The following is a 26,187-nucleotide window of genomic DNA, read 5'->3' on the forward strand; positions in this document are numbered from 1 at the left end:
CCGACTTGTTTTGGGGCTTGTCTGCTTTTCCTTTCATCCCCTTTTCCTGTCACATTCCTTCCCTGGAGAGCTCTGTGGTTAACCACAGCCTGAAAAACCAACAAGGTGCAAAGTGGCTCTGGAGAGGGAGGAACTCCTGCTGATGCTGCTCTTGGGAACTTTGCTCCAGAATTCCTTCCTGAGGAGGTGCTGGGTGAGAGGAGGGAGCACAGGCACGGGGAGAAACCCCACAGAAGGGAAATCTGGGAATTCTTCAGGCTTGGAGTGGGGACAGCAGCATGAGGAACACCTTGCACTGCCTGCTTGGATTATTTGGGGTCATGATCCTTGTGGGTCCTTCCCAGCTCGGGTTTATTCCCGTTGTTCTTGGGTTTATTAAATCCACAGGAGCAGCACTGATGGAGGATCCATAAAAAAACAATCCATGCAGAACCTGAGCTCTCTTAAAAATAAAATCTTGACAAAGGCAGTGCTGAGGCAAAAAGAAGTCCACGGGGAAGAAGCCCATGGAGTGGGATTTTCAAAACCACGTGCGACCAGATTCAGAAAAACACGTTCCAACTGTTTTAAATCAACTTTGTGGTGCTGTCACCGAAGCTTCAAGCCGATGACAGACTTTTTCTGGCCACAGATTCACAGCTGTTCAAACTGATTAAAAACGACCCAAAAAATCCCCCAATAATTCCTCCTCCGTGGAGGAGAGGATCAAGTGTTCACTTCCAACTGCTGCAGGACTTTCTGTTGATCAAAACAACTGGAAAACTGCTGTCAGAACAGGAATAACTTTCCTGAGGGGAAACCTCAGCCTGAAAATACTTTTTTTTGGCTAATTGCAGCCACGTTTTTGGTGCTGTCCTTTGTGATGGCTCTCAGCCTTCAAGGACACATGAGTGACCAAAATAACTCCTCCAGAGGCACTGAGCAAGCACAGAAAAGCAGCAGCAGTCAAGGGTCATTTCTGTCTTTTTTAAAAAAATATGTTTCTTATTACAAATGATGGTTTTTATGGGTTTGGAAAGAGCATCACGAGCTGCCTGTATTTGTGGGTAGACACAAAACCCATCTGAGAGCTGTTTAAGGCACATTAAACACACAGAGAGGAGAAAGGGGGGGAAGTGGAGAGGGAAGTGGAGAAGGAAATGGAGAAGGAAATGAATAAGGAAGGGCAGAGGGAAGGGCAGAGCATGCACACATGGAAGTGCAGAGGGAAGGGCAGAGGGAAGGGCAGAAGGAAAATCACACCAAGCGCAGAGGGAAGGGCAGAGGGAAGATCAGACCAAACACAGAGGGAAGGGCAGAAGGAAGTTCAGAGGGAAGGGCAGAGGGAAGTGCAGAAGGAAGATCACACCAAGCACAGAGGGAAGGGCAGCAGGAGATGCAGAGGGAAGGGCAGAAGGAAGATCAGACCAAACACAGAAGAAGGGCAGAGGGGAGCACAGAAGGAAGACCACACCAAGCACAGAAGGAAGTTCAGAGGGAAGGGCAGCAGGAGGTGCAGCAGGAGGTTCAGAGGGAAGTGCAGAGGGAAGAGCAGAAGGAAGATCAGACCAAGCACAGACAGAAGGGCAGGAGGAGGGGCAGCAGGAGCTGCAGAGGCAGGTGCAGAGGGAAGTGCAGAGGGAAGCACAGAAGGAAGATCACACCAAGCACAGAGGGAAGCACAGACAGAGGTGCAGCAGGAGCTGCAGAGGCAGGCGCAGAGGGAAGTTCAGAGGGAAGTGCAGAAGGAAAATCACACCAAGCACAGAGGGAAGGGCAGCAGGAGCTGCAGAGGCAGGTGCAGAGGGAAGGGCAGAGGGAAGGGCAGACCAAGCACAGAGGGAAGCACAGACAGAAGGGCAGAGGGAAGGGCAGCAGGAGCTGCAGAGGCAGGCGCAGAGGGAAGGGCAGAGGGAAGTACAGGAGGAAGATCACACCAAGCACAGAGAGAAGGGCAGCAGGAGCTGCAGAGGCAGGCGCAGAGGCCCGTACCTGGCCGCTGGCAGCGTGCTCTGTCACAGGGGTCAGCTGCACGTACTGCACCTGGATGTCGCTGCCCTGCAGCGGGGAGCCGTCCACGCCGCCCGCCGCCGGCTCCGCCGAGGCCACGGCGATCAGCTGGGCGCCCTGCAGCACCTGGGGACAGGGGACAGGCAGGTGAGGGCTGGCACTGACACCCAGCCCCGCTGTGGCCCTTCTTCTCCACCCACAGAGGCCTTCTCCAGACTTTTATCCCGTTAGGGTGAGATGGTTACGGTTCACGCCGTCACGATCAGAATTCAGGTCTAATTACAATACCTTGGAAGTTATAAGTGGGTTTTTTTTGTTTTTTTTTTTGCTGTAATGCTTTTAAGGCAATCATCTAAAATCCCTCCTCGTGGCTCCTACTGCAATGCCACAAGAGAAGCTGTCCCTCAGCGTGCTCCCAGGAGGGTTTCCCACAAAACACACGTGGATTCCCACACTGGATGCATCCATACTGGATGCCCCATGCATTAATCATAATTATTAATAATCAATTAATAATAATTATTATTAATTTGTCGTAATTAACATAATCATCAATCCCAATTGTGGGATTGATAATTATGTTAGTTATGACAAATTCATCGGGACAGATCCCACTGTGAGTGTGGTGACATCAGAAATCACTGAGCAAGGTTTTCCTGCATGAAAACCGGATCCAAGATATTCCTTCCCACAGCCAAGGCATTCATTCCAGCAATGGTTATATTATATTTATATCGATAGGAAGGTGTAGATTTAGGAATTCCTAATTAATGCTGATGTTGATCCCATCTGCATTTGGCTGGAGAAGTCCCTCACAGGCCTCAAACTCACAGGAAGATCGATCCATCTCTGGGGCTTGGGATTTAATTCCCTTCACTTTAATTCCCTTCTTGAAACAAAGCTCAGCATAAAACAAACGTATATAAAAACCAACAAGTCCCCCTTGCATTTCTCACGCCCCACGCCCAGGTTTAATTTTTACGAGCCACAAATGAGGGGTTTTTAAACATTTCAACACAGCGAACAAAAGGAATCTTTCAAACCGAAAGAAGAGAACAAAGAGCAAAAAAAAACAACATTGTTCTCAGAGGTTCTGCTGACCAGAGGATGATTTCTCAGCTGATCTGAGGGTGGGTGGCCACGGACGAGGGGGTGGACCCCAATTTCCCCGGGGAGCGTGGGAGGAAGAGGAGGTGACCTCCAGGAATGACCTCCAGGATTTTTATTGGGATCTTGGGTGTTCTGAGACAGCACCAGCCCCGAGCTGCTCAAGGATGGCCCAGTCTCCTTCCAAGGAAGAAGCAGAATTCTCTCATCCCACAGTATTAGTTTTGGAAGCACCCAATGCTGTGGTGGGGATCACCCTCTGTCCCATTGATCCCCTGCAGGTTTGAAAGGAATTTTATTTTTTTTTCCTCTTTTATTTCTCAGCTGGAAAGTTCAGAAGGGCTGGGAGTGACTGAAGAACCCCACGAGCACAGAGTCCTGGAACAGTTTGGGTTGGAGCAGCTGGGATGGTGGAGATGTCCCTGTCCATGGCATGGGATAACCCAATGGAATCCAACCCAACATTCTGGGATCCTGGGATTCTCCCACTGACCCAAATCTCTCCCTTTCTCTTTAGGTTTTTCCCTCTCCTCCTTTTTCCCCCCTTTATGATACTCTCTTCAAAGTCTTGGTGATTTGGGACATGAAAACAATTGATCTCTCAAATTTCTCTATTTTGACCTTGCTTCAGTGAGGTATTTACCCCACAAAACGTTATAAAATGAATATTAATAATGAAAACCAGTTATTTGCTCTGCTCTTTTTCTTTCCATGTCAAGTCCATTTTGTCTCATTACAAATAATTCCCATTTAACATTCAACTGCCAAGGCATGGAAGGGAATTCTTTAAAAAGGAATAAAATATAAGAAAGTTTCTCTCAATTTCTTCCAAAATTATTCAAACATGGTTCAGTTCCTATCACATCCTTTGAACCCACTAAACCTCATTTTGAACCTTCTAAACTCCATTTTTGAACCCCCTAAACCCCAGTTTTAAACATTTTAAACTCCATTTTTGAACCATTCTTGCTACTGTTGTGAGTTCTTTTATTAATCTGACCAAGCACATGTGTGTGCCCACCTATAAAAACCTCAAAAATACGATATATTGGGATTTGGGTGCCTTTTTTCCATTTTTTTCCCCCCATTTCTGCAGCAGGAATACAGTAAAAGACGGTGTTTCTTTAAAAAAAAGTGAGGTTTGGAATCCCAGAACGAGTGGATGTTTCTGGAAGCTGAAAACCCTGGGACACTGATGGCCAAACACATTCAAATGACAAACACAGCTCCTCCAAATGATAAGAAGCTCTGCTGATAAGAGTTCTCTTCCAAAAAGATAACTCCCTCTCCCTGATTCTTTTCAGTCTGAAACTTTTGGAGCTTGAAACTAAAACCATCTCCTGCATTTAGTGCCAGCAAAACATCCATTTAGTGGCTCACATCCTCAAATATTCCAACAAGAAGGAAGTGTAGGGTTGTGGGATAAGGGCTTTGCAGAAAATCCCACTGCAAGAGCTTTCAGGTGCTTTATTCCCATGAATATCTCAATTAATTGCTCTGAAAATAAAAAGTCTGTTGGGTAAAACGAAATAAAAAGCATCCACTGCTCTTAAAGTGAGCGTTTCACTGGGAATTTCATGAGAAATTCCCTCGGAGATCTCCCCTTCCCCAACAACAACTTGTACCTAGGCTTGTTATTTCTTCCTGACACGAAAGGTGCCGATGTGAAAAGAAATTCAGCACAAACCAAAGCAGTTGGGAGCGGGGGAACCATCCCTGCTGTGCATTTCTGGGAGTGCTGAGTGGAACCGTGCAAGAAAGTGACCCTAAATCTGTCAAAGCTTCATCAGGGAACCCCCTGCAGGGCCATAGAACGGGGAGCACCTCCTGGAAATCCCCCAAAATCACAGGCAGGGAAAAGGAAGCTGATTTCAGCTCCACGGAGTGGGGAGAGAGAGCAAAAGGAGAATTGCAGAGTGTGTTTTTAGCAGGGGCATTATTGAATTGTGTAAGAAGAAGAATAAACCATCCCGGCTCCAAGATTCCCTTCCCCAGGAATACAACCTGCAGCCATTGTGTCACCTAAATGTCCCCAAAATGTCCCTTTTCCTGCCTGCCACGGCCTGGTGGGGCGAGAGGAGGGATGGCAAAGTGTGGCTTTGTTGGATTTCTGGCAGGGATGGGCTCAGGAATGGAACAATGATGTCAAATCCAAACACAGATTTCCATTGAAAATCCACCTGGGGCAAGCACAAGTGCAAAGGTTAATGACAATTAATTAGGATTATAATTAACTGGCAGTTGGAGCGCAGATGGAATTTCAGTAGGAATGACTGGTTATGGAGACAGGAGTTACCTCATCTCATCCCCTGTATCAGATTCCAGGGGATATGGGGAAGAAAGGAAATCTGGATGGTTTCTTTGACTCATCTCAATCCCCAGGGAATTGTGCTCCGAGGGAAACGTCTCAGGATGACCCTGGAGTTACCTGATGGCTCTTCCCAAAACCAACCTGCACTCCAGAGGGATGGAGCACCTTTCCTGCAGGGAAAACCTGGGAGAACTGGGAATGTTCAGCTTGGAGAAGCTGCAGGGTGACCAAACTGTGACCTTGCAGTGCCTGAAGGGGCTCCAAGAAAGACGGGGAGAGACTTTGGATAAGGGATGGAGGGACAGGACACAGAGAACGGCTCCCCACTGCCAGAGGGCAGGGCTGGATGGGATTTTAGGAAGAAATTCCTCCCTCTGAGGGTGGGGAGGTGCTGGAATGGAATTCTCAGAGATTTTCTTCTCTGGGAAGAAATAAAGGATGGCTTCCCCATCCCTGGAAGTGTCCCCTGGATGGGGCTTGGAGCAACCTGGGATAACGGAAGGTGTCCCATGGCAGGGGTGGCACTGGGTGAGCTTTAAAATCCCTCAGGAGTCCCCAAATCCACACAATTGCAAGAGTTTGTGAAGGAATGGTTCAGTGCCAGCAGCAAGCACAGCAAAATCCAGGGAGCTGCTTCCCAAAGGAAGAGTTGTCAGGAGTGGGCAATTCCAGGCCCCTTCGATAATTCACTCTTTTGAGCAATACTAAAGAAGCCTTTGGCTTAAATGGGGTTTCTTTTCCAGCAGAATGTTATTGCTGGGTTTTATTCAATGTACAACTGAGTAATGGCTGGATAATCCAGGGAAAACTCCTCCAGTGTCAGGGAACTCTTCCTAAACTGGAGCCCAAGGAAGGAGTCACAGAGGGTGACACAGACTCCTGTGAGTGACCAGCACTGGGAGAGGTCATTCCAAGGAATAACTGAGGGTGAATCACAGCCTCTGCCTGGTGGGAAATCTGCCGGAGTGCCACAACACAGCCAAGAGGGAGAGGATCCCTCATTCCTGAAGGCTCCCTTTCCATCCCAACGTGGCCAATCCCTGCTCCTCTAAAAAATATCCACCTGGATTGAAATGGCACCCTGGGCTCCAATTCCTGGTGGGATTAGCTCTGCTAAGAACAAAATGAAATGCTGGGGAATTTTTCAGCGCTTCCCATGAAATGCTGCTGAAGGCTTCAGGCAATTGCAGCAGGGAAGAGCATCCAATCTTCTCCTAAATAAATCCAGAGGAGGCTTTGGCCTCTCAGTGCTGCTGAGAAGCTCCATCCCCTCCAATGAGGCTGGCAGTAAATATGCCACTTTAAAAAGAGTCTGAGCAGATCACCGAGGATCTCCCCAAATCCCACGCAGCTGGGAAATGTCTGCTCCAATCCCTCACTCTGCCCTCCGAAGGGTCATTTCACTTCAGTTCCAGAAAGAAAAGAGATTTAGGGGGAGCTGCAAATGTTTACATCATAACTGGCAGTGGGCTTTTTGTTGGGTTTTTTTTTTCTTTACTAGAAGCAAAATAAGATCTGAAAGTTTGGCTCTTGTTGCCAGAGTAACGAAACACTGCTCCTACTGTCCCCAGCAGGATCCCATTAACTGGGAGAAATATGGATGGGGAAAACAAGCAGGGAGACACAGAGAAGTTCTAGGATTGCACAGCTCGGGAAAGGGCCGAAGGAAATGAATCTTCTCCCTCCTCCACTTGGATTCTGGAATGATGTCACCAGCTGGAGTTACATCCATCAGGATCAGAAGTTCGTGGTGGCTTCAAAGGCAAAGCAGGAGGAGGATGGCAGGAAAAAACCCCAGTGAGGAGGCTGAGCTATAAATCAGGAGCTGGAGAAAGTTCTAAGCCAGTGCCTGTCAATTAAAGAGCACTAAAAGGAGCAAAAAGTGCTCCAGAGAATTACCTGAATTACATTAATGAGTTTCTAACAGAAACTTGCACCAAAAAAAAAAACCCAAAAAAACCCTGCTCTGGACATGATTCATGGAAAAAAATTCCCAAGGACAAGGAAAAGTGGAAACTTGACCCAAGTTAAAGAGCAGAGCGAGTCCCTCAGGGTTTGTTCTCTTTAACAGCTCCACTCCTTTGGGAAGATGTTCCCTGATTTCCTGCACAGAGGAGGAATCCACAACCTGGAGCTGTCTGTTGTCTTTAGTTTTCCTTTTCCACCCCAATCTCCTGACAGGAGAGACAGAGCTCTGCTGAACATGAGGAGTTCTCCGTGTTACAGGGGCAATTTCCATGTGGAGGGGGAATATGAATCCCAGAATTTCAGCTAAAAATAAACATATGGAAAGGCTGAGGTTTGGAATGAAAACCATATGAGAGAACACCTGCACTTCTCCAAACACTCCTACAAAAGCGACAGGATACTGGTAGGAAAGGAATTAAAACACTCAACTCCAGCTCTAATCCTGGCTTTTATCTCTTAGGGAAAGTTCATGTCCAAAGAATCCAAAGGAACAGAAGTTTTATCTATTTTATTTCGATTTCTGGCACTGGGCAAGGTGAGTGTGGCTGTGGTGGTGATCAGAACTCGGAGCAGATGGGCTGGATATTAAAAGTGATCCATCATCTCCCTCCCCAGAAAATCATCTCTGATGTCCAAAGCCTTTTCCTGAAGAAAAGCAATTAGGAAAGCTGATGGATTTCCTCCATGGAGGTGGATGTTGTTCCACACAACCTCTGTCGTTTTGAAAATATTGGGTTTTGAAAGATTGAATAAGCTCAGAGCTGCACAAATCAGCAGCCTGTGATCCCCAGCAGGGCTCACAGATAAAGCCATGAATTATCTCCATTTCCTCCACCTGAAGCCACCTCATTTCTGCTGGAATTCCACACGTGCCTCCCTTTCCCCAAGGCACTAAGGGGACAAATGTTCCCAATCCCTGGTGAAAGGCTGGAGGATTGGTGCTTCTCTCACACTTGCAATGATGCAAATGCTCTTTTTCTAATTTCCAGCCATAAAATTGAAATGAATCCCCAGAGACTGTCAGTTTGTTTGACTAAGTCGTGTGCTACAATTTCTGGGGCTGCACATGATGCTTTCCCAATTGTGCAGACAAATTGGTGATTCCTTGAATTAATTTCCTCCTTTATGGACTTGTCTCAAGTTGAAGCCAGTAGTAGCCTGACATGTAAGAATTGTACAAATCCTTCAAACATGGGATTTGCCAATGACAGTCCACATTGAGCCCTCAAATAAAATCCTTTTTCTGGGAGGGATTTTTAATTTTTTTTTATTTTTTTTTCTTTTCTGCTTGCACGGAAAAGCACTCCCAGAGAAATTAGGATTTCAGCAGAGCACCAAAGCTCCGTTTCAAACGGGAACAAAGAGGAATAAGAAGGGATTTGTTTATCCACTGCACTTCCTGCATCGCCTCGAAAAACTGCATCGAGTCATTCTAAAGCCATTAGGTAACACATCCACCCTGTTCTGCTATAAATCATTAAAATCTCTTTGCTTTGGGGGTGGAAAACAATTGGCACGGGCGTGGAGTGCCTGTTCTCCCCCGTGGATTAAACTCCAACCATATGTGAGTTGTCAGGGCAGTTTTACCCTTGCTGGGCTCTCCGAGGTTCTGCGCTCTCCTCACCCCTTTGTTTACCCTTTGTGCTCATTTTCCACTCCAGCCACACGCAGGGGATGGAATTACAGGAACCAGCCCATCTCTCAAGCCTTGGCTTTGCTGTAGAGCTCCAAGCTTCACCTACGTGGAGCTCCCAGCCACCCCTGGCCCGTGCTTGAACCTCGCTCTCCCATCCAGCAATAAATTTCTATTTTGCTACCAGCTGAGCCTCCAGGCCAGCCAAAGGTCTTTAATTCCCCTCTCCAGATTACATTTGCATACATGTTAAACTTTCCCAGCGTCATTTGCATGGTTGAAAAGGCATTTTGGAAGCCCTCTCCATTTTATTTTATTTTTTCTTTCCCCTGCCGTGTGAATTTGAAGCAGACATCAAGGAGAGCTCTGGAAGCCCAAATCCCTTGTTTGCTCCGAGTCCACATCTGCTTTCCCCCAAGCCATTGCCAGTTCTGGAGCTCACTTTAATACCCAGCTGGGATAATGTAAAACGAGGATAGAACCTCAAATAAAGGCTGGGAGCACACAGTTGTGCTCAGGAATAGTTGTGTGCAGCCAGGTCAGCTTCACTCGTGTTCTGCCCACTGAAAATCCGGTCTCAACCAAGGAAAAAAGGGGGAAACTCCACCCCAAAGCAGGCCCTGAGCGTGTGTGTGGCCACACGAGTGGGAAGTGGAACTGAAGCTCACCAAAATACACTTTTCAGAAGGTTAAAGTGCCTTATTTTTACAACCAACCCCTCAGTTTTGAAAGCAAGAAAGTGGTTTTCTCCGAGCAGCGAACACACAGCGTTCCCTGGGCTGCTGGGAATCTTCTCCCTCCACAACTCCAAACTTTCCTCTGTCTAACCCGTGGGAAGTAAGAAATTCTTTAATTCTTAACAGGGCGCTCCAGTTCTTGGAGTAGAGAGAGAAATGCTGGACAAAGAGAGCTGAATAAATGGAATAATTCTATAGAAACCATCATTTCTTGGCAGCTTTGGTGGCCCAACCATCCATCAGGAGTGGGGCAGCAATAAAAGTGATAACCTGATAAGGTTATCCCAAAAGCTGTGCAGGGGGAAGGAGCACAAAGAGCTCCGGCTGACAGGGATTTGTGGGATGGGAAGGAATTTTGAGAGTGTCAGGGAAAGTTTTTCCTCCTCCCAGCCCATTAAGGGATGAATTATTTTGATTTAGATGAGTGGATTTTTTTTTTTTTTTTCCTCTTCACACATCCTGCAGTCTGAGCGTGTCTGGCTGTTTATGGAGATGAGGAAAAGGCTGGAAATGGGTTCAGCACTGGAGGAAAAATCAAAACCCACCCACATTTGGCCTTGCTGGAGTCTGGTGCGGATACAAATGAGAGCATTTCCAGCCCTCACATGGATCCAGACGCTGCCTTGGGACTGCAAAATGCCAAGATCCCCTTCATATAGGATTCCATCGAGCTCGTGCTCATAAAAAGCAGTTTTTTCATTTCTAACATGGAACATGCTGGGCTTTGGGTTTTTTTTTTTTTCCTCTTAAAAATCCTGCAATGAGTGTGAAAGTTCAGCAAAAGCAGCTCATGGAGAGACCCAGAGCGACCCTGGTCCATTCCCAGTTCCTCAGGAAATTCTGGGGATATTCCCCACTGAATTCCCAGTTCCTCAGGAAATTCTGGGAATATTCCCCACTGAATTCCAGTTCCTCAGGAAATTCTGGGGATATTTCCTCACTGAATTCTCAGATCCTACAGAAATTCTGAGGATAATTCCCCACTGAATTCCCAGTTCCTAAGGAAATGCTGGAATATTCCCCACTGAATTCCCAGCTCCTAAGGAAAATCTGGGAATATTTACTCCCTGAATTCCCAGTTCCTAAGGCAATTCTGGGAATATTCCCGCCTGAATTCACAATTTCTGCCCTAACACGAGGTGTTTTTGCAGCCTGTTCTCCTCCTGGTACCAACATTTTCCTCTGGAGCAATCTGGGGCTGGATCCTGCCAGGATGGAACAGTCCCAGCGCAACAACTCCAAACTTTATCCCTCAAAAATCACTTCCCAACGCCCCTTAAATCCAAGTTTCACACTTTGGAAGGAGAAAGGAGAAATGGGATTTAAGGAGAAGGAGGCAGTAAGTGCTATTTAAGCTTTTGTCATAACAAGGAGATAAAAGCACAGGAAAGAAAGGGATAAAAGACTCTCCAAGGAGATTTTCAGCTGACCAAGAATTCCCTCTGATCCTTTTATTTACCTACTTGGAGCTTTTTCCTGAATATATCACTGAGGAATCGGATCACACAAAGCACAAAGAAAGCCACTGTACAGTAAATAAGCCACAGAGGAGATAAGGCATGAAACAACACTGAAAAAGATCAATTTAAATTTTTTTCCCCCCCCTTCTTTTTATGCGCAGTCAGATTAAAAATCTTTAGGAATTATTCATCCTAAAACTGGAAATAAATAATAAAGCACTGGACATTTCAGAGTATGGCTGGGCAGTGTTATATAAGAAGAGTGATAAGAATTAATAATTAGATTTTAAACGAGATTTTAAAGTTTAAGTGGTGGCTCCCAGAACGGAGCAGGCAAAGAGTGAGCAGGGGAAGTTTCAAAAGGTTGGGGAGTCTCTGATTGTGAGAAATGTCATGTTCCAAATCCATGGAAATGAAAATTTCTGCCTATTTTCACCCTGGATGTGACTGATCAGGGGTTAATTCCGGGGCTGGAGTGTCCAGAGGGATGGAGCAGGAGCTGACTGGAATCCTGTCCTGAGCTCCTGCAGATCCCCCAAATCCACATTCCCACTGATTTTATAGGAACAAACCAACCCCTGCCCTGCCCAGGGCTGCTCCTGCTCCACCTGCAATCCCAAATCTCTATTTTGAGGGATCATTGAGCCCTCAAACATTTTCCTTCTGCTGAGGAGCTGATCCAAAGCCAGGGAATGGAGTTCCCTGGGAACAATCCCATTCCCAGTTTCCCCTTTATGCTGCAGTTGAGTCACAGTTTTTCCCTGTTTTCCCCGCTGGAATTCCTGCTCAGCAGCAGCAAATCCGGGCATTGTCCCGCCTGTGACCCGCTGAATGTGACATTAACACATCCCAAATGTCAGGGGGAATTCCAGGGAAAATCAGCTCAGTGCCAGGCACAACGGGACTGATTTCATCTGAACCTCTGACACCCTCTGACATTTCCCCACTCGTGCAGCATTTTCCAGCCCTGTCACTGGAAAAATCCCCAAACCTTGGGGACATTCCCAGAGTTCCCCCCAGGCCACGCCCAGTTTTATTGACAAAGAGCCCCTTTGAGAGCTCCAGGCTTCAAATATTCCATGAAAAAGCTGCTGCTGCCATTCCTGAAGGGATTTCCAAAGTGTTTGGGCACAGGGAAATGGTTATTGTATAATATACAATTATATAATATATATATATACACAATATGGTTATTGTATAATATATCTAATATTGTATAATATATCTAATATATTGTATAATATATCTAATATATATTGTATAATATATCTAATATTATTATATAATACAATAAATATTATTGTTCTATTGGCATACATGATATATAATTTATTTTAATTTTTATTTTAATTTTTGTTTATATAGTATATATGCAATAATAGAATACATAGTACAATAATATTTATTTTATATAATAGTTATTTTATATAATATTTACTATATAAAATACTTACTGTATATAATATTTATTATTATATAAAAGTTATAATATAGTTCATTGTATAATATACCTGATAGAACAATATTTATTTTCAATAAAAATAATACATAATGTTATCTATTGGAGGATATTAATTCTTTTCTATTATGTAAGAAATTATATCATTTAATATGCCATCTAGATTACACAATATCATGTTGTTATATGAATTTTATGGGAGTTTTAATGAATAAAAAACCAGGAGAGAGAAACTGAGGGGTCCCTTTGCTCTTTCTGTACCTGACCCTGTGTTGGGAAGGAGTAAATCAGGAGTAAATTCCACCTGAGTTTTGCACCAATAATTAGCAAAACTATAAATTAAGGAGCTCATTATTACTAATAAACATGTGCAAAAGTATAAATTAATAAGCTTATTATTCCTAATAAACATTCCTTCTTCAGACCAATGCATGCAAGGATGAAATGATAAAAATTCAGTTTGACATTGGAAAAACCTCATCTGGAATTTCTGGTTTTTTACCAACAAGGGAAGTTTGGAATTATTTTAGATGCCGCAAAACAAAAGCCCAAAGGGCTCAGCACTGAAAGGGGAGAAAGGTGCACGTGGAAATACTTAACGTGGATAAATCCTTAATAATTCTACTCATGGCACTGGGAGAAATCTGGGAATGTTTCCACACAACACGTGGGAAGAGCGGATCCCAGCGCTCACACAGAAATCTCCGGGAGGGATCCAAGAGTCAGGAGGAGAGCAGGGACAGAGACTCCACCAAAAGGGATTAAGGGAGAAAATGAAAAGTTTGAAGCCCTCCCTGGATACATCCAAGGAGATCTTCAGGATAAGAATTCCGGTGGAATGTGGAGAACTCCAGGAAAAATCAAACCTTGGAGGCTGCACCGCCACGCGCCGCCGTTCCTGCACTGACACAAAACCCGGGATAAAAACCCTCTCATTCCCTGGGAAGGTAAATCCAGGATTTCTCCTCCAGGGAATGGGATTGCTGTCCTCATAAAGAGCTGAGAAAATCCACGGGTGTGATGTGCAGGAATTATTAACGTAAGATAATTCTGCAAGAGGGAGAATTCCAATTTATTTTTGTTGTGTCGGACTCTTTAAGGCTTAAAATAGAGGGGGAAAAGTTCTGTTCATAGAAACAATTTCAATAATTACAATAATTAAAAATTTCAAGAATCGCACTTTGTTCTAAATGGAAATTATTATGATAAATAATTAATTTTAAATTTAAAAACTTTATTCCTGCACAAACTTAAACCACTTGAGCAGCAGCCAAGAGTGCAAGGAAAGCAACGTTCCCCTTCCAAAGCTTCCACTGGAATAACTGAGATATCCCGAGAAAAATCGAAATAAATCATATTTATCACCAGAGGGGGAAAAAAAAAAAAAAAAAAAAAGCAAACATCCATTTTCATGTTTTTCCTGTGGCTGGAAATGAGATTTGAGCCTGAAAAAGAACAAACAATCGCGGGTTTTCTGTCTAAATCTGTTTGCTCGCTGCTTGGGAACTGGGGAAGGATTTTATCCAAGGAAAACAAAATCCTACCAAGCCAAAGGGTGAGGGAGCCTCGAGCCTGGGTGATGCTGAGGGTACAAATCATGTGTAATTCCCTGGAAATAAAGAATTCATTTCTTTTACAGCCCAACATTTCTCACGCTTATCCCACATTTTCCACATTTCTGGCCCCGATCCCGCTCCGAGCCGGAGCACAAGTGGATTTTGGCCACCAAGGAACCAAAGGGAGCAGTGCCAGGAGAGCCAAGGCAGGGTTAAAATCCTCATTTGGGATGTTTGGGAAGGGTGGGTGATTTTGCTTTCAAATTGAATTCGATAAAAATCTCTCGTAGACCTTAAAAGCAGGAAGAAAAATGAGTAATAAGCTGTTAATTCCCTCCGTTTTTCCAAGTTTTTACTCGCTCAGTGCTAACAAAAGGGAACGGTTCCCGAATTTCTTCACTGAATTATTGTGTCTGTTGGTCGCTTCTGACTTTAAGTGCTAAAAAAGATCAGATTAACAATTTTGGGGCCATTTTTTTCCGACTGTGAAAATCCTGTTTTCAAATCCCTTCCCAGCACTATCAGCTGTTTTTATCAAAAGCCAGGAACTTCCAAGGAGGAATATTTCAGGGAGTTTATCTCACACCGCCGCCGCGATTTATTTTTTAATTTATGAGGTGGCAAAACGACCCTCAAAAATGTGTTGAAAACCAGCAGGGTTTTGACCTATCTGCTTAATGAGTGACTTAATTGTTGAGTAATCCCGTGGCTGCCGTCCTTGTGATCCCAGGTAAATAATAGGAACTGCCCAGATACGGAATGTTCCCGGGAAATGTCCAAGATTTGGGAAAGCTGGCTCGGGATGAGCCGCGTGTTTGCGGAGACACGAGGACTTGGGGAAGGATCCCTCTGGGAGAAGCTGAGCTCAAGGAATGCTCAAAGGTTATGAAAGATCCGTCATGGAATGAATCCACCTGGATTTCTTTTTTTTTTTCTTTTTTTTTTAAGTGGAAAATGTAGAATTTGAAATGAATCTAAAGGAAGGTCGGTGGGGTTTTGTTTTCCACAGCGATTCCGTGGAAAGAAAGAATTTTGTGGAAAGCTGGGAAAACACCACAATGAAAATTTCATTTTCATTTTCACAATGAAAAATGCGAAGTGGGTAAAATGAGAGAGGATTTCAAAGCCTTGAGCAGATATTCCAAAGGAAAGGCTCTGAATCCCACTCCTAGAATTCTTTAAAGGCAAAAATGAAGAGGAAACACAAATGACAAATGCAAAGCAAATAAAATGAGAGAGGATTTCAAAGCCTTGAGCAGATATTCTAAAGGAAAGGCTCTGAATCCCACTCCCAGAATTCCTTAAAGGCAGAAATGAAGAGGAAACTTTGAGAGGGAAATCTCCAACATTAAAATTCCGTGTTAACCACTCGCTTTGCACGAGCCCAGGAGCAGCTTTGGCCAATATTTGTCAGATAATTCTGGGTCTGTGCAGTCCTTGCACTTCCCTGTCAGGAAGGATCTGGCTCCATTTAACCCAGACCCAACAAATCTGAGTTTGCTTAACCCCAAAAGAGTTTAACCCTGACCTTTGGCCACCTGCTCCTTAAACTCCGAGGGTTTCCCCGTCCTTATTTCCTGTTTTGGTTTTTTTTTTAACCTCACCTCACACCTCACTGCACACTGCCAGGGTTTTACAGACTCTGTAATTCTCTAATCCCCTGCTCCGTGTGGCTTTATTGGGATTGTAACCTTTTCATGAGCTTGTAAATCCTCCCTGTGACAGAAGGAATAAAACCCGAGGATGAAGATATTCCAAAGTTGTCGTGGAGATTTTTGGTTTTTTTTTTGTTTTTTTTTTTTTTTTTTTTTTTAAATAAAAACATTTTGAAGCATTTCTTTTTTAGCTGGAAACAATTTTTTTTTTGCCCCCCTTTTCCACGCAGCTGTCAGCAACTGCTCAGTGTATTAAATATTCTGCTTTCAAGAAGCAAATGTTTCGAGTTGAGATATTGAGATTAAACCCAAAACTCATTAAAAGACACCCAGAGCTGACCTGGGGCTATCCCTGCTCTCATTTGGTTCTCACTTCAGAAGAGCTGCCAAGAATCCATGAAATATTTTTCAAAATCTTTGGACTTGGGCTGATCACGGACGAGTTTTTCTCGAGGAGGTTCAAGCTCGCTGCAGAGGCTTTAAAGGAATTTGCACATCAAAAATCAATAATAAAACCTCGTCTATTGAAAGGGCACAAGGAGCATAAAAATCAGATTATTCAGCGAGGAAATGAAACACAGAAATTGCAAAATGCCAAATTTTCCACCACAAAAACAAAAAAAAAAAAAACAAACAAAAAAAAAAAGGCACTTTGTCGTGTCAATTAAATGAAAGAATTAGAATTTAAAAGTCAAAATTAAATGAAAAGTTTCCTGTTCGTTTTCACCAGAACAAAGGAGAATTTGTTCAGCTGAAATGGGACAGTGAAATCAAACCCATCCCGAAGATTCTGAGGGAAAAACTGTCACAAATCTGTCAAGATCCTTTTGAATCCCAAGTATTTGAGCAGAGCCTGGGAAAGAGACCTGGGAGCAGAGAACTCTGAAAACAAGGAAAGGGGAAAATCCCAAGTTTTCCTGTGACTGACAGCTCAGGGAACTGTGGATTTTGGAATTCTTTTGGCTGATCACTCCCTGTAATTAACAGAGGGGGATAAATGGGAAGAGGGTTCAGAGTCATTCCTGTTCCTCAGGAATTGTGGGATCACGGCAGAGCCAAAGGGATCAGGAGTTTCCTCCAAAAGCACAAACCTCCTCTGGCTCCTTCCTTGGGAAAAGCAGGAGAAAATCCATTAAAAAATCAGAGAAAACACCTGAAAACGTGGACAAAAAAAATCCCACAATTTCTGATTTCTTATCTTAGTTCTCCACTATAGGGAATTTTATCCAGGATGAGGTTTTATGTCCTGGAATATTTCCTGTCCCCTCGGTTTTTGCAGGATCCTGTGAGCCTGAGTGCATCCAAACTTGGCCATTTTTTGGGGAAAATAATCATTATTTCCACTACAAATCCAGCCAAAGGACTGCACTGGGAAGGAACTTTAATTAAGCAATTCCTCATTAATTGATTCACCTCTGGAATTATAATATTAGGATCTCGCATTCATGAGGAATATCTGATAATCCCTCAAGATTTTTTTCCTTGAGGTTTGTTAAACTGCAAAAGGTGGAGTGGAAATCAGGAATGGAGTAAAAATAAGTTATTGAGTAAAACACATTCAGGGGAGTAAAAATCATTAATGGAATAAGAATATAAATTAATGGGATAGACTTTAATTACTGTCTAATGGCAAATTAATGGATTTTAAATCCTGTAGCACTGAGCAAAAATAGTTCTGCTTTAAAACTGACGATTTTATACTCCTTAAACTGCACCTCAAATGTTCTTTGCTCTTATTAAAAAGTTCCATAAAATGTAAATTCTCCATTCAGCTGAAAGCAAATAAATTTTGATCTGCTAATAGTGACTATTTAATTTGTACCTGTAATGAATAATTATAATTAAATAAATCAACCCAAAATCTGTGTTTGACACCTAAAATTTGACACACAGGGAAATAACCACAAGCCACAGGGTTTTCTCCTCTTTTCAGATGCTCTTAAATTAATATTTGGGAATATTACGGGACAAATCAGCACAAAGACACAGCAGTAGTTTTTAAAATTAATCCTAAAATGTTCCTGAAAAGCACAAAACTTTTCCCTTCATGGAATTAATTCCACAGGAGAAAAAAAAAAATCCATGTTTTTAAAGATCAGTTTTGCTTGTGTAATCCTTGCTTAATTTAAATTACTGCTTTTAAAACTTCATTTTTTATCCTTCTCCCTCTGCTCACAGCACCTGGTCTGTAAGAATTGCTATTATCTCTATTTTTAACTGTAAATTAAGGAGCTTATTACTACTGATAAACACGTGCAAAACTATAAATGAATGAGCTCATTATTCCTAATAAACATTCCTTCTTCAGACCAATAAGTGCAAGGATGAAATGATAAAATTCCAGTTTGACATTGGAAAACCTCATCTGGAATTTCTGGTTTTTACCAACAAGTCGGTAAAAACTGGTTTTCTGTATTTTTAAAATTTTTTTCTGTCATTTTCCAACAGCTTTCCCAATTTTTTTTTCCCCACAAAAATCCCTTCAGGGAACCAACACAGGAAGGTTTTATGCAGCATTTTTCCATGTCTTCTACAGCTTCATGAACAAAAACTCTTGTAAGAATGAAAGGGGTTTATCTTTTGTTTGATTTATCTGGTGGATTTTTTTTTTCTCCCCCTCTCCCTATTTTTTCTGAGGTGATTTGTAGGAACAACACAAAAAAAAGGAAAAAAAAGGGGGAAAAACTCCAAGCAGAGCTGATCTTCCCGTGCCAAGAAATCCCCTCCTCTCCCTCCCCGGGGCTCTCCCAGCCTCGGGAGCTCTGTTTAGATAGGGAAAAAATGAGGAACAAATGGTTCCATTTGTCAGAAAAAGGGAAATATTTCCAATCCTCCCCTTTTTTTTTTTTTTCTATGGATAATGTGCATCCACACGGGTTTCACTGGCTCGGCCAATTAGGACAAGTGGTTCAAGATGCTCCTTTAATTTCTCTTTTGAAGGAAAACAATAATAAATTTGGGAGCCCTGGTGTTGTCAGATGAGCACGTTTTGCCAGTTTGAAGGGGTTTCTCCCTCCTCCCAAAGCCCCCAGGGAATTTCCCAGGGATTTCATTGCTCTGGCTCCTGAGAGGAGGGACAGAAGGGTTTTCAGGGAATATTTGGGAATGCTGGAAGGTTGAACTGATAAAGCAGAGTGAGCTCGGTCTGGAGAGGGATTGAGGGATCTTGGCAGCTCCAGAGGGAAGCACAGGAAGGGGATCCCATCAAAATCCCATGGAAATCCCATGGAAATAAGGGGGGTGTTGCTCCAAATGCAGGGCAAAAGTTCCAGTGAAACACAACGCAGGGATTTGCATCCCAGAGGTGAAATGGAAGCAAAGAAGCTGGAAAAGCTCTCCAAGATCATCAAATCCAACCACTCCATGCCAAGGGAATGGATCCATGACCCCAAATGCCACATCCACATGGAGTTAAATCCCTGCAGGAATGGGGATTCCACCACTGCCCTGGGCAGCCCTTTCCAGGAAGGGATTTTCCCTGATATCCAACCCAAACATCCCCTGCAAGCTCAAGCTGTTTCCTCTCCCGCTGTCCCTGTTCCCTGGGAGCAGAGCCCCATTCCCAACCGGCTCCAGGGAATTCTGGTCCCTCCCGAGCCCCTTTTCCCCAGGCTGAGCCCCCCCAGCTGCTCCTGGTGCTCCAAACCCTTCCCAGCTCTGTTCCCTCCACACCCCACACCGAATTCTGGATCTGACCATCAACGACTCCTGAGCCCAGAGAGCAGAAAATCCCAAGGAACTCAGATAATCTCCAAATCTTAAATTGCTTTAGGTTGGAAAAGCCCCTCCAAAGCCATGGAGTCCAACATTCCCAGCACTGCCAAGTCCCCAAGCTCTGCCTCCACGTGGCTTTTCAATCCCTGCAGGGATGAGTTTTGGAGCTGGAGCTGAAAACTTCAAGGTTTGATCCAGGTCCTGTCAAACACATGGCAAAATTCCCGATTTTCTGAACGGGAACGACGCGGAACGAAAGCGTGGATGGAGAATGTGAGGAGATGATGTTCACTCCCCAAAAACATAATTCAGCTGAGGAAATGAGGAACAGGCACACGAGATAAGGCAAGGAAACACAAGGTGCCCTTCCCAAAAGTTTGGTGGAAGCTCTGGAATTAAGGTAAAGATGGAAAATTGTGTCCTGTCCAAGCCCTGAGCAGCTTTTCCAGCTTTTCCTGCAAGGCTGTAACTCCATATTCCCCAATTCCTCAGCTCTGCCTCCCGAATCCCCAACTCCAAAAAATATTACAGGGAAAGCTGCAGCCACAGCTGAGTAAAGATAAAAAATACAGATATAAAATATCCCCACAAAATGCTGGAGATTTCCTTTTCCAGCTGCACTTCTGCAAAGAGCGACTACCTGTGGAATATTTGGTTGATTTTAAATGGACTGAACAAACTAAAGAATTGTGTGGAGCTTCTGATGGGCTGGAATTATAGTCAAGAGATCCAAAAAAACCTGTTCTTGCCAAGGATTGTCCTGTTCCATGGAAAAGTAAATATTTCAGAGTGGCTATCCATAGTAGGAATAGGGAAAAATACTGGGATAAATATATATATATATATAGGGATAAAATATATATATATATATATATATAATTTTTCCCCTAAAAATATATGGTTATATATATAAAAAATAGGGATAAAATATAGAGATAAATATAATTTTTTTCCCTATTAATAGAGGGATTTTTGTAAAAATATAGGGATAAACTCCATTAAATCCCTCAGCACTCTCACTCGTAATTCAAGTGATTTTATTAAATTCCATCTAATTAGGCTCAAAAGTGAATTAAGATCTATGAATTAAATCCTCTGGGATTCTGTCAAATATTGCCCACACGGGGGTTTATTTAGTTTAAAATAATCTGCAGGACATAGAACTTTGTTAATTTAGAGAAGTTTTTGGGAATTCCCTTGCAGAGAGCAGCCCAAAAGAACCTGTGTACTCTCTGAAAGAGAATTATCAAAGTTATTCCTGCTATTATTTACAATTTTGGGATGATGCTTTTAAAACATCACCCAAATTTAATGTATTCACATTTTAATGCATTTTTAAGCTGCTCCAGTTTGTGCTGAGTGCTGGCAATGGTAATTCAAGTTTTTTTTGGATGTAACAGCCACCCAAATGCTCTTCACACAATTTCACTCTTCCTTTGTTATCCTTCACTCTCCCACTTCACCAAAAGAGCCCAAACATCCTGAAAATTACACAAAACCCCTTTTTATTGTAATAAATCTGCCCTTCAGAACACAACCCTAAAAGTTAGTATAATCAATATTCTCTACCGATATTTTCCTCTCTAACTCAATTATATTCCCCTTTTAATTAGGAGCTTTATTGACTGGGTCTAGCAATGTTTGCTCTAATCCTCACTTCAGGCTCTGGAATTTCCATGGTAAAGGATTCCCAAGCTTTGGGAACACCCAGATATCACCATTAATGCTGCACATTCCCAACATCCAATATCCAGAACTCCTTGGATATTCCCCCTGCTCCGGGAGAACGTTGCTGGAATGTGGGGACTGGTGCCAAAGGCAGGGCCAGGTCTGGACCTTCAGAAATGATGGGGAATGTTCCCCAGGTCCCGGATTGCCTCCCTCATCTCTCACACCTCCCACGTGACAGGTTTAATAAAGGAGAAGGGAAAGTCAGCAGCGGTTTTGGACAGATCAGATTCAAATGATAACTTCGAATCTTGATGTTAATAACCAGAGAGGATTTGGCCACGGCCGTTGTTAGAAACCACAAGTATCATCCCTCTGCTCCATAAATCATCGTTAACAGAAAAGCACAATAGACAGCAATAAATTAGCCCACAAATCCTAAACTCACTTTTTTCTTTAGCACAAAGCAGCTTTTTTCAGGTGTTAAAACCAAAGCCAGCCACGAGCCCCTGCAGCTCCTGTACAAGCACAACCCCTGGGTCGAGTTTGTGTTGTATTTTTCTATTAATCTCCTTAAAATCCCTTTTGAAAGGCAGCCAAAGCCAAGTGGGAGCCACCTCTCCCTCACCTGGAAGATTCCTGTAGTGAGTATCCCCAAACATCCATCACGTGCATCTCCACACTTTCAACAGCCTGAGAAATCACTAAAAATTTAATTAATAGAGGCATTAAGGGGTTCAGGTTTCCTTTTGTCTGTGGAAGCTGCTGCCTGTCCCCGATGAAGAATTGTTTTCGAGGAGATTCCTGAGCTCTGTTTCTTGTTTTAAATATTTGTAGCTAAAGGCAGCAAGAAATAACTCGAGGAAAAAAAAATATTTACAGGAAAAGCTGCACTGAAATACTGGTTTCATGGTTTTCATAAAGAAACATTTGGGTTTCGTTTCAATAGAAAATGGAATAAAACCTGCTGAAGTTTTTAATGCCTTTTATACAGAAATAAACACAGATCAAAGTCACGTGGCCAAAAAAACCAGGAGCAGGTTATAAATTTCATGGGGATTTTAATGTCATGTTTTTGTCTAAATTCAAAAAATTCAGGGTTTATTTCAAAGCAAAAAAAAAAAAGCTGAACATTCCCACTACTCCCCCTCTTTGTTATCCGAGTTTTCCAAATAATCACTCCATGGAAAAGATGAAAGCTCCTCTAATATTTTTTTTTTCTTTTGGTTAAACAAATTTTAAAGAACACAAGGTTAAAAAGTTGAAAGATGCCCCTGCTATTGCTGGCTGGGTGTTTGTGAGTTGTCTGAAAATGCAGCTCTGAAGTCTGGCTGTAAAAATGACCTTTCCTTTGGATAACTGCAAGAAAGATTTCCTTGGCAAGTGTTTTCGCTGGGGGAAAAAAAAAAAAAAACAAAACTTCATCTATATGATTTTTTCTTTCCATAAAAAGACCCAAACGAAACCAGAGATAACAGTATAGAAGTCTGGGCGTAGAAAAACAATGTAACAATTTTGAAAAGGAGAGATTGAAGGAAGAAAAATCACCACAGATAAATTCGAGTTCCTTTAAGTCGCACGTTTGCCTTTTTAGCAAGTTCTTGTTCAGAGGCTGAACCCAAGGCCTTGAAAAAATAAAGGGGAAAAAAACTATTCTGAAAAAACACTACTCAACGATTTTGAAAATAAAATATTTAAGGGAAAAAAATCACCACAGACAAACCTTAGTTCCTTTAGGTCCCATGTAGACCCTTTGAGCAAAGCCTTGTTCAGAGGCTGAACCCAAGGCCTTCAAATAAAAGGAAAAACACTCTTTGGGAAATAAAAAAGCAAAAAAACTATGTAGAAAAAAAAAACCTACTCAACAATTTTGAAAGCAAAAGATTTAAGGAAAAAAAATAATCACCACAGATAAATGGAAGTCCCTTTAGGTCCCACATCAGTCTTTTGAGCGAGGCCTTGTTCAAAGGCTGAACCCAAGGCCTTCAAATAAAAGGAAAAACATTCTTTGGGAAATAAAAAAGCAAAAAAAACTTACACAGAAAAAAACTACTTAACAATTTTGAAAAATGGAGCTAAGGGGGAAAAAAATCACCTCAGAGAAATGGAAGTTTCTTTTAGGTCCCACATCGACCCTTTGAGCGAGGCCTTGAGCAAGGCCAAGACCTCCAAATAAAAGGAAAAAACACTGGTTTGGGAGGGCAAAAACCCCCAAAAAACTACATAGAAAAAAGTATTCAACAATTTTAAAAATTAAAGAGTTAAGGGAAAAAAAAATCACCTCAGATATATCGAAGTCCCTTTAGGTCCCACATCGGCCCTTTGAGTGAGGCCTAGTTCAAAGGCTGAATCCAAGGCCTTCAAATAAAAGGAAAAACACTGTTTTGGGGGGAAAAAGTGCCAAAAAACTACATAGAAGAAAACTGATCCACGATTTTGAAAACAAAAAGAGTTAAGGAAAAAAAGAAATCACCCACCTCAGAGAAATTCAAGTTCCTTTAGGTCCCACATAGACACTTTTAGCAAGGCCTCGTTCAAAGGCTTGAAAAAATAAAGGCCTTGAAAAAATAAAGGGAGAAAAAAAACCCCGATTCTGAAAATAAAACCTACTTAACAATTTTAAAAACAAAAGATTGAAGGGGGAAAACAAAATCACCTCAGCTAAATGGAAGTCCCTTTAGGTCCCACGTGGGCGCTTTGAGCAAAGCCTCGGTGACTCCTTGGAGAAACTCCAAAGTTCATCTTTTTATTCGACGCCAAGTTCGGAACTGTCGGTTCAGCCGCACAAAGGCACAAAAAATAAACCTTTAATTGTTCTTTAGCAGCCTGCTACTGTTATTGTGCCCTGGGAAATCCAGCTGCAAGAGAAGGATCTGAAGCCCCCCGCAGGCATTCTTTAATTAGGGCTCGAAATTTGGACATGAAACCGCTTTTTGGTGTATTTTGGGGTCGGGATTTGCGTTGATGGTTTGGGGAAAACAGAGATTTCACTGGAAACTTTCTCCGAGGTGGAAATGCAGCTTTTTAAAAGGGAAAACTCACTGGTGAAACTTTTAACTCCACAAATCCTTCCCTCTAACCAGAGTTCAAGCTCAGGTTGAAAACCAACTTGAAGGTGCTGGGGAAAAGCTACAGTTTTATATATATAATATATAGTATATAGTATATAGTATATAGTATATAGTATATAGTATATAGTATAGAATATAGAATATAGAATATATAGTATATCATAGATAATAGATAATAGTGGATAGTGGACAGTAGATACTATATACTGTGTACTATATACTATATAACATATAAATAAATATATAATTCTATATATATTTATATAATATATAATATAATATATACTTTTTATTAATATAATTTTTTTCAGCAGGTTTCTTATTTTTAATCATCAATGTAAGACATTTTGAAGGGATTCAGCCCTAATTCTGTCTCAACAAACCCTCTGGGTTCAGCTGGGGCCCAAAAAATCAGATTTTAGTTCAATTCTATGTTTTATATGAGCTGAATGAGGGGGGGGGGGAAAGTATCTGTATCTTTTTTAATTCTTGTTTTTGTCAGTGCTTGGGAATAACTACAGACCTCTTTCCTCAGAATTCTGTGTCTCCTCACTTGGAATTCTGTCTCCAGCTCAGAGCTTGCACATCATCTGTCCACAGCTGCACTCATTACTTTACACACGTAATTAAAACATATTAATTACCCATTTTTATCTGCAAGGAAATAAAAGGCACTTCCAAAAACAATCCTCTTCCTCCAAAAGCTCACAGCCAGTGCTACAAAAACACACCCCAGCTCACAGCACGAGCATCTCTGGAGTCAAACAATGACTCCTTTTTCTTTTCTTGTGTAAGTGAATTTAGAGAGGCTCAACTCTCAGAGCAGATGGACCTAATTCCCCTGGAGGGATCGCACAAAATTAATTTCTCTGGGGTGTTTTGAGTGATTTTTCCCTCCGCCTAAAATAAGAAATGCCAGAAATCCGAATTTACACACAATTTAGCAGGCACAGAGTGTATCTGTTCAACAGCTTAAAGGGGGGAAACAGTCATTGTTTCAGCTGTATCATATTTACTGGTGAAAAAGAGAATATGGTGAAGTAATTCACAATTTTTTGACTTAAAATACGCTGTTTGCAGAATGTTTTTCTTCTCAAATATAACTTAATACCAGTATAATTACAAGTTCTGCTGAGAATGGGAGTTAGCTTTTTTTGCGAGACAGCAAATCCTTAGTCAAAAAACTCTGAAACAAAAATGTGAGGGCGAAGCACTTCAAGATTTTTAAATTGTCAGGAACCTTTTTTTTTTACCTTAACCAGCAGAAAAGTGGATCCCAGTGCAAGGAGCACATCCTGGCAGACACTGAACCCAAACCAACGCAGAAACACTGAAAAGCATCCCAAAGGCAGGTGAAATTCATCCCCAACGAGCACAAGTTAACGATTCCCAAACTAATTACGTAAATTCGTGGGAAAGAAACCCAACAACAGGTTTATAACGTCAGCCTAAAGCGATGTGAAAGGCTTGGGAAACAAGGAAATGCCATTTCGGGAAAAACAGAATTTAGCCTTATGCATATAAATAAACACGTGTCCAACTAGAGCTTCTCAACCTTCGAAACAAACCAAAGAAAACAGAGAAATTGGCCCAGAGAAAAGTAATAAAATATATTAGAGACCTGCAGGTTCTTTCCTGTGGAAGAGAGGCTGGGAATTTTAAGGATTCCCGGGACAAACAGGCACAGCGGGGCCGGATCAAAACATCTCCTCACACTGCCCTGATTTAATTCTTTAAAGTGTCTTTAACAGGACACTTTTCAGCTTTGCTGCTTTTTTTTTTGTGCAGCATGTGAAGTGTTTCCCAAATGGAAGGGGACATTCCTCAGCTCTGGCAGCACAGCTGGTCCGTGTATCCCC

The 26,187-nt window shown here is 42.4% G+C and overlaps 2 protein-coding genes across 4 annotated transcripts in view; one reads left to right on the forward strand and one right to left on the reverse strand.

The window, feature by feature from the left end:
- The window catches only part of LOC136366440 (large neutral amino acids transporter small subunit 1), a 268,449-nt gene that overhangs the window by 89,212 nt on the left and 153,050 nt on the right, over window positions 1-26,187 (forward strand). The window lies entirely within an intron of this gene.
- Window positions 1-26,187, reverse strand: part of LOC136366431 (protein BANP) — a 115,772-nt gene that overhangs the window by 2,540 nt on the left and 87,045 nt on the right. For all 3 annotated transcript variants that reach the window (XM_066327468.1, XM_066327467.1, XM_066327466.1), the window contains one exon: window positions 1,972-2,115. In XM_066327468.1, coding sequence (XP_066183565.1) covers window positions 1,972-2,115 — 144 coding nt within the window. The remainder of the gene's footprint in view (window positions 1-1,971; window positions 2,116-26,187) is intronic.

Source organism: Sylvia atricapilla, chromosome 12 (assembly GCF_009819655.1).
Source record: "Sylvia atricapilla isolate bSylAtr1 chromosome 12, bSylAtr1.pri, whole genome shotgun sequence".
Classification (NCBI taxonomy): domain Eukaryota; kingdom Metazoa; phylum Chordata; class Aves; order Passeriformes; family Sylviidae; genus Sylvia; species Sylvia atricapilla.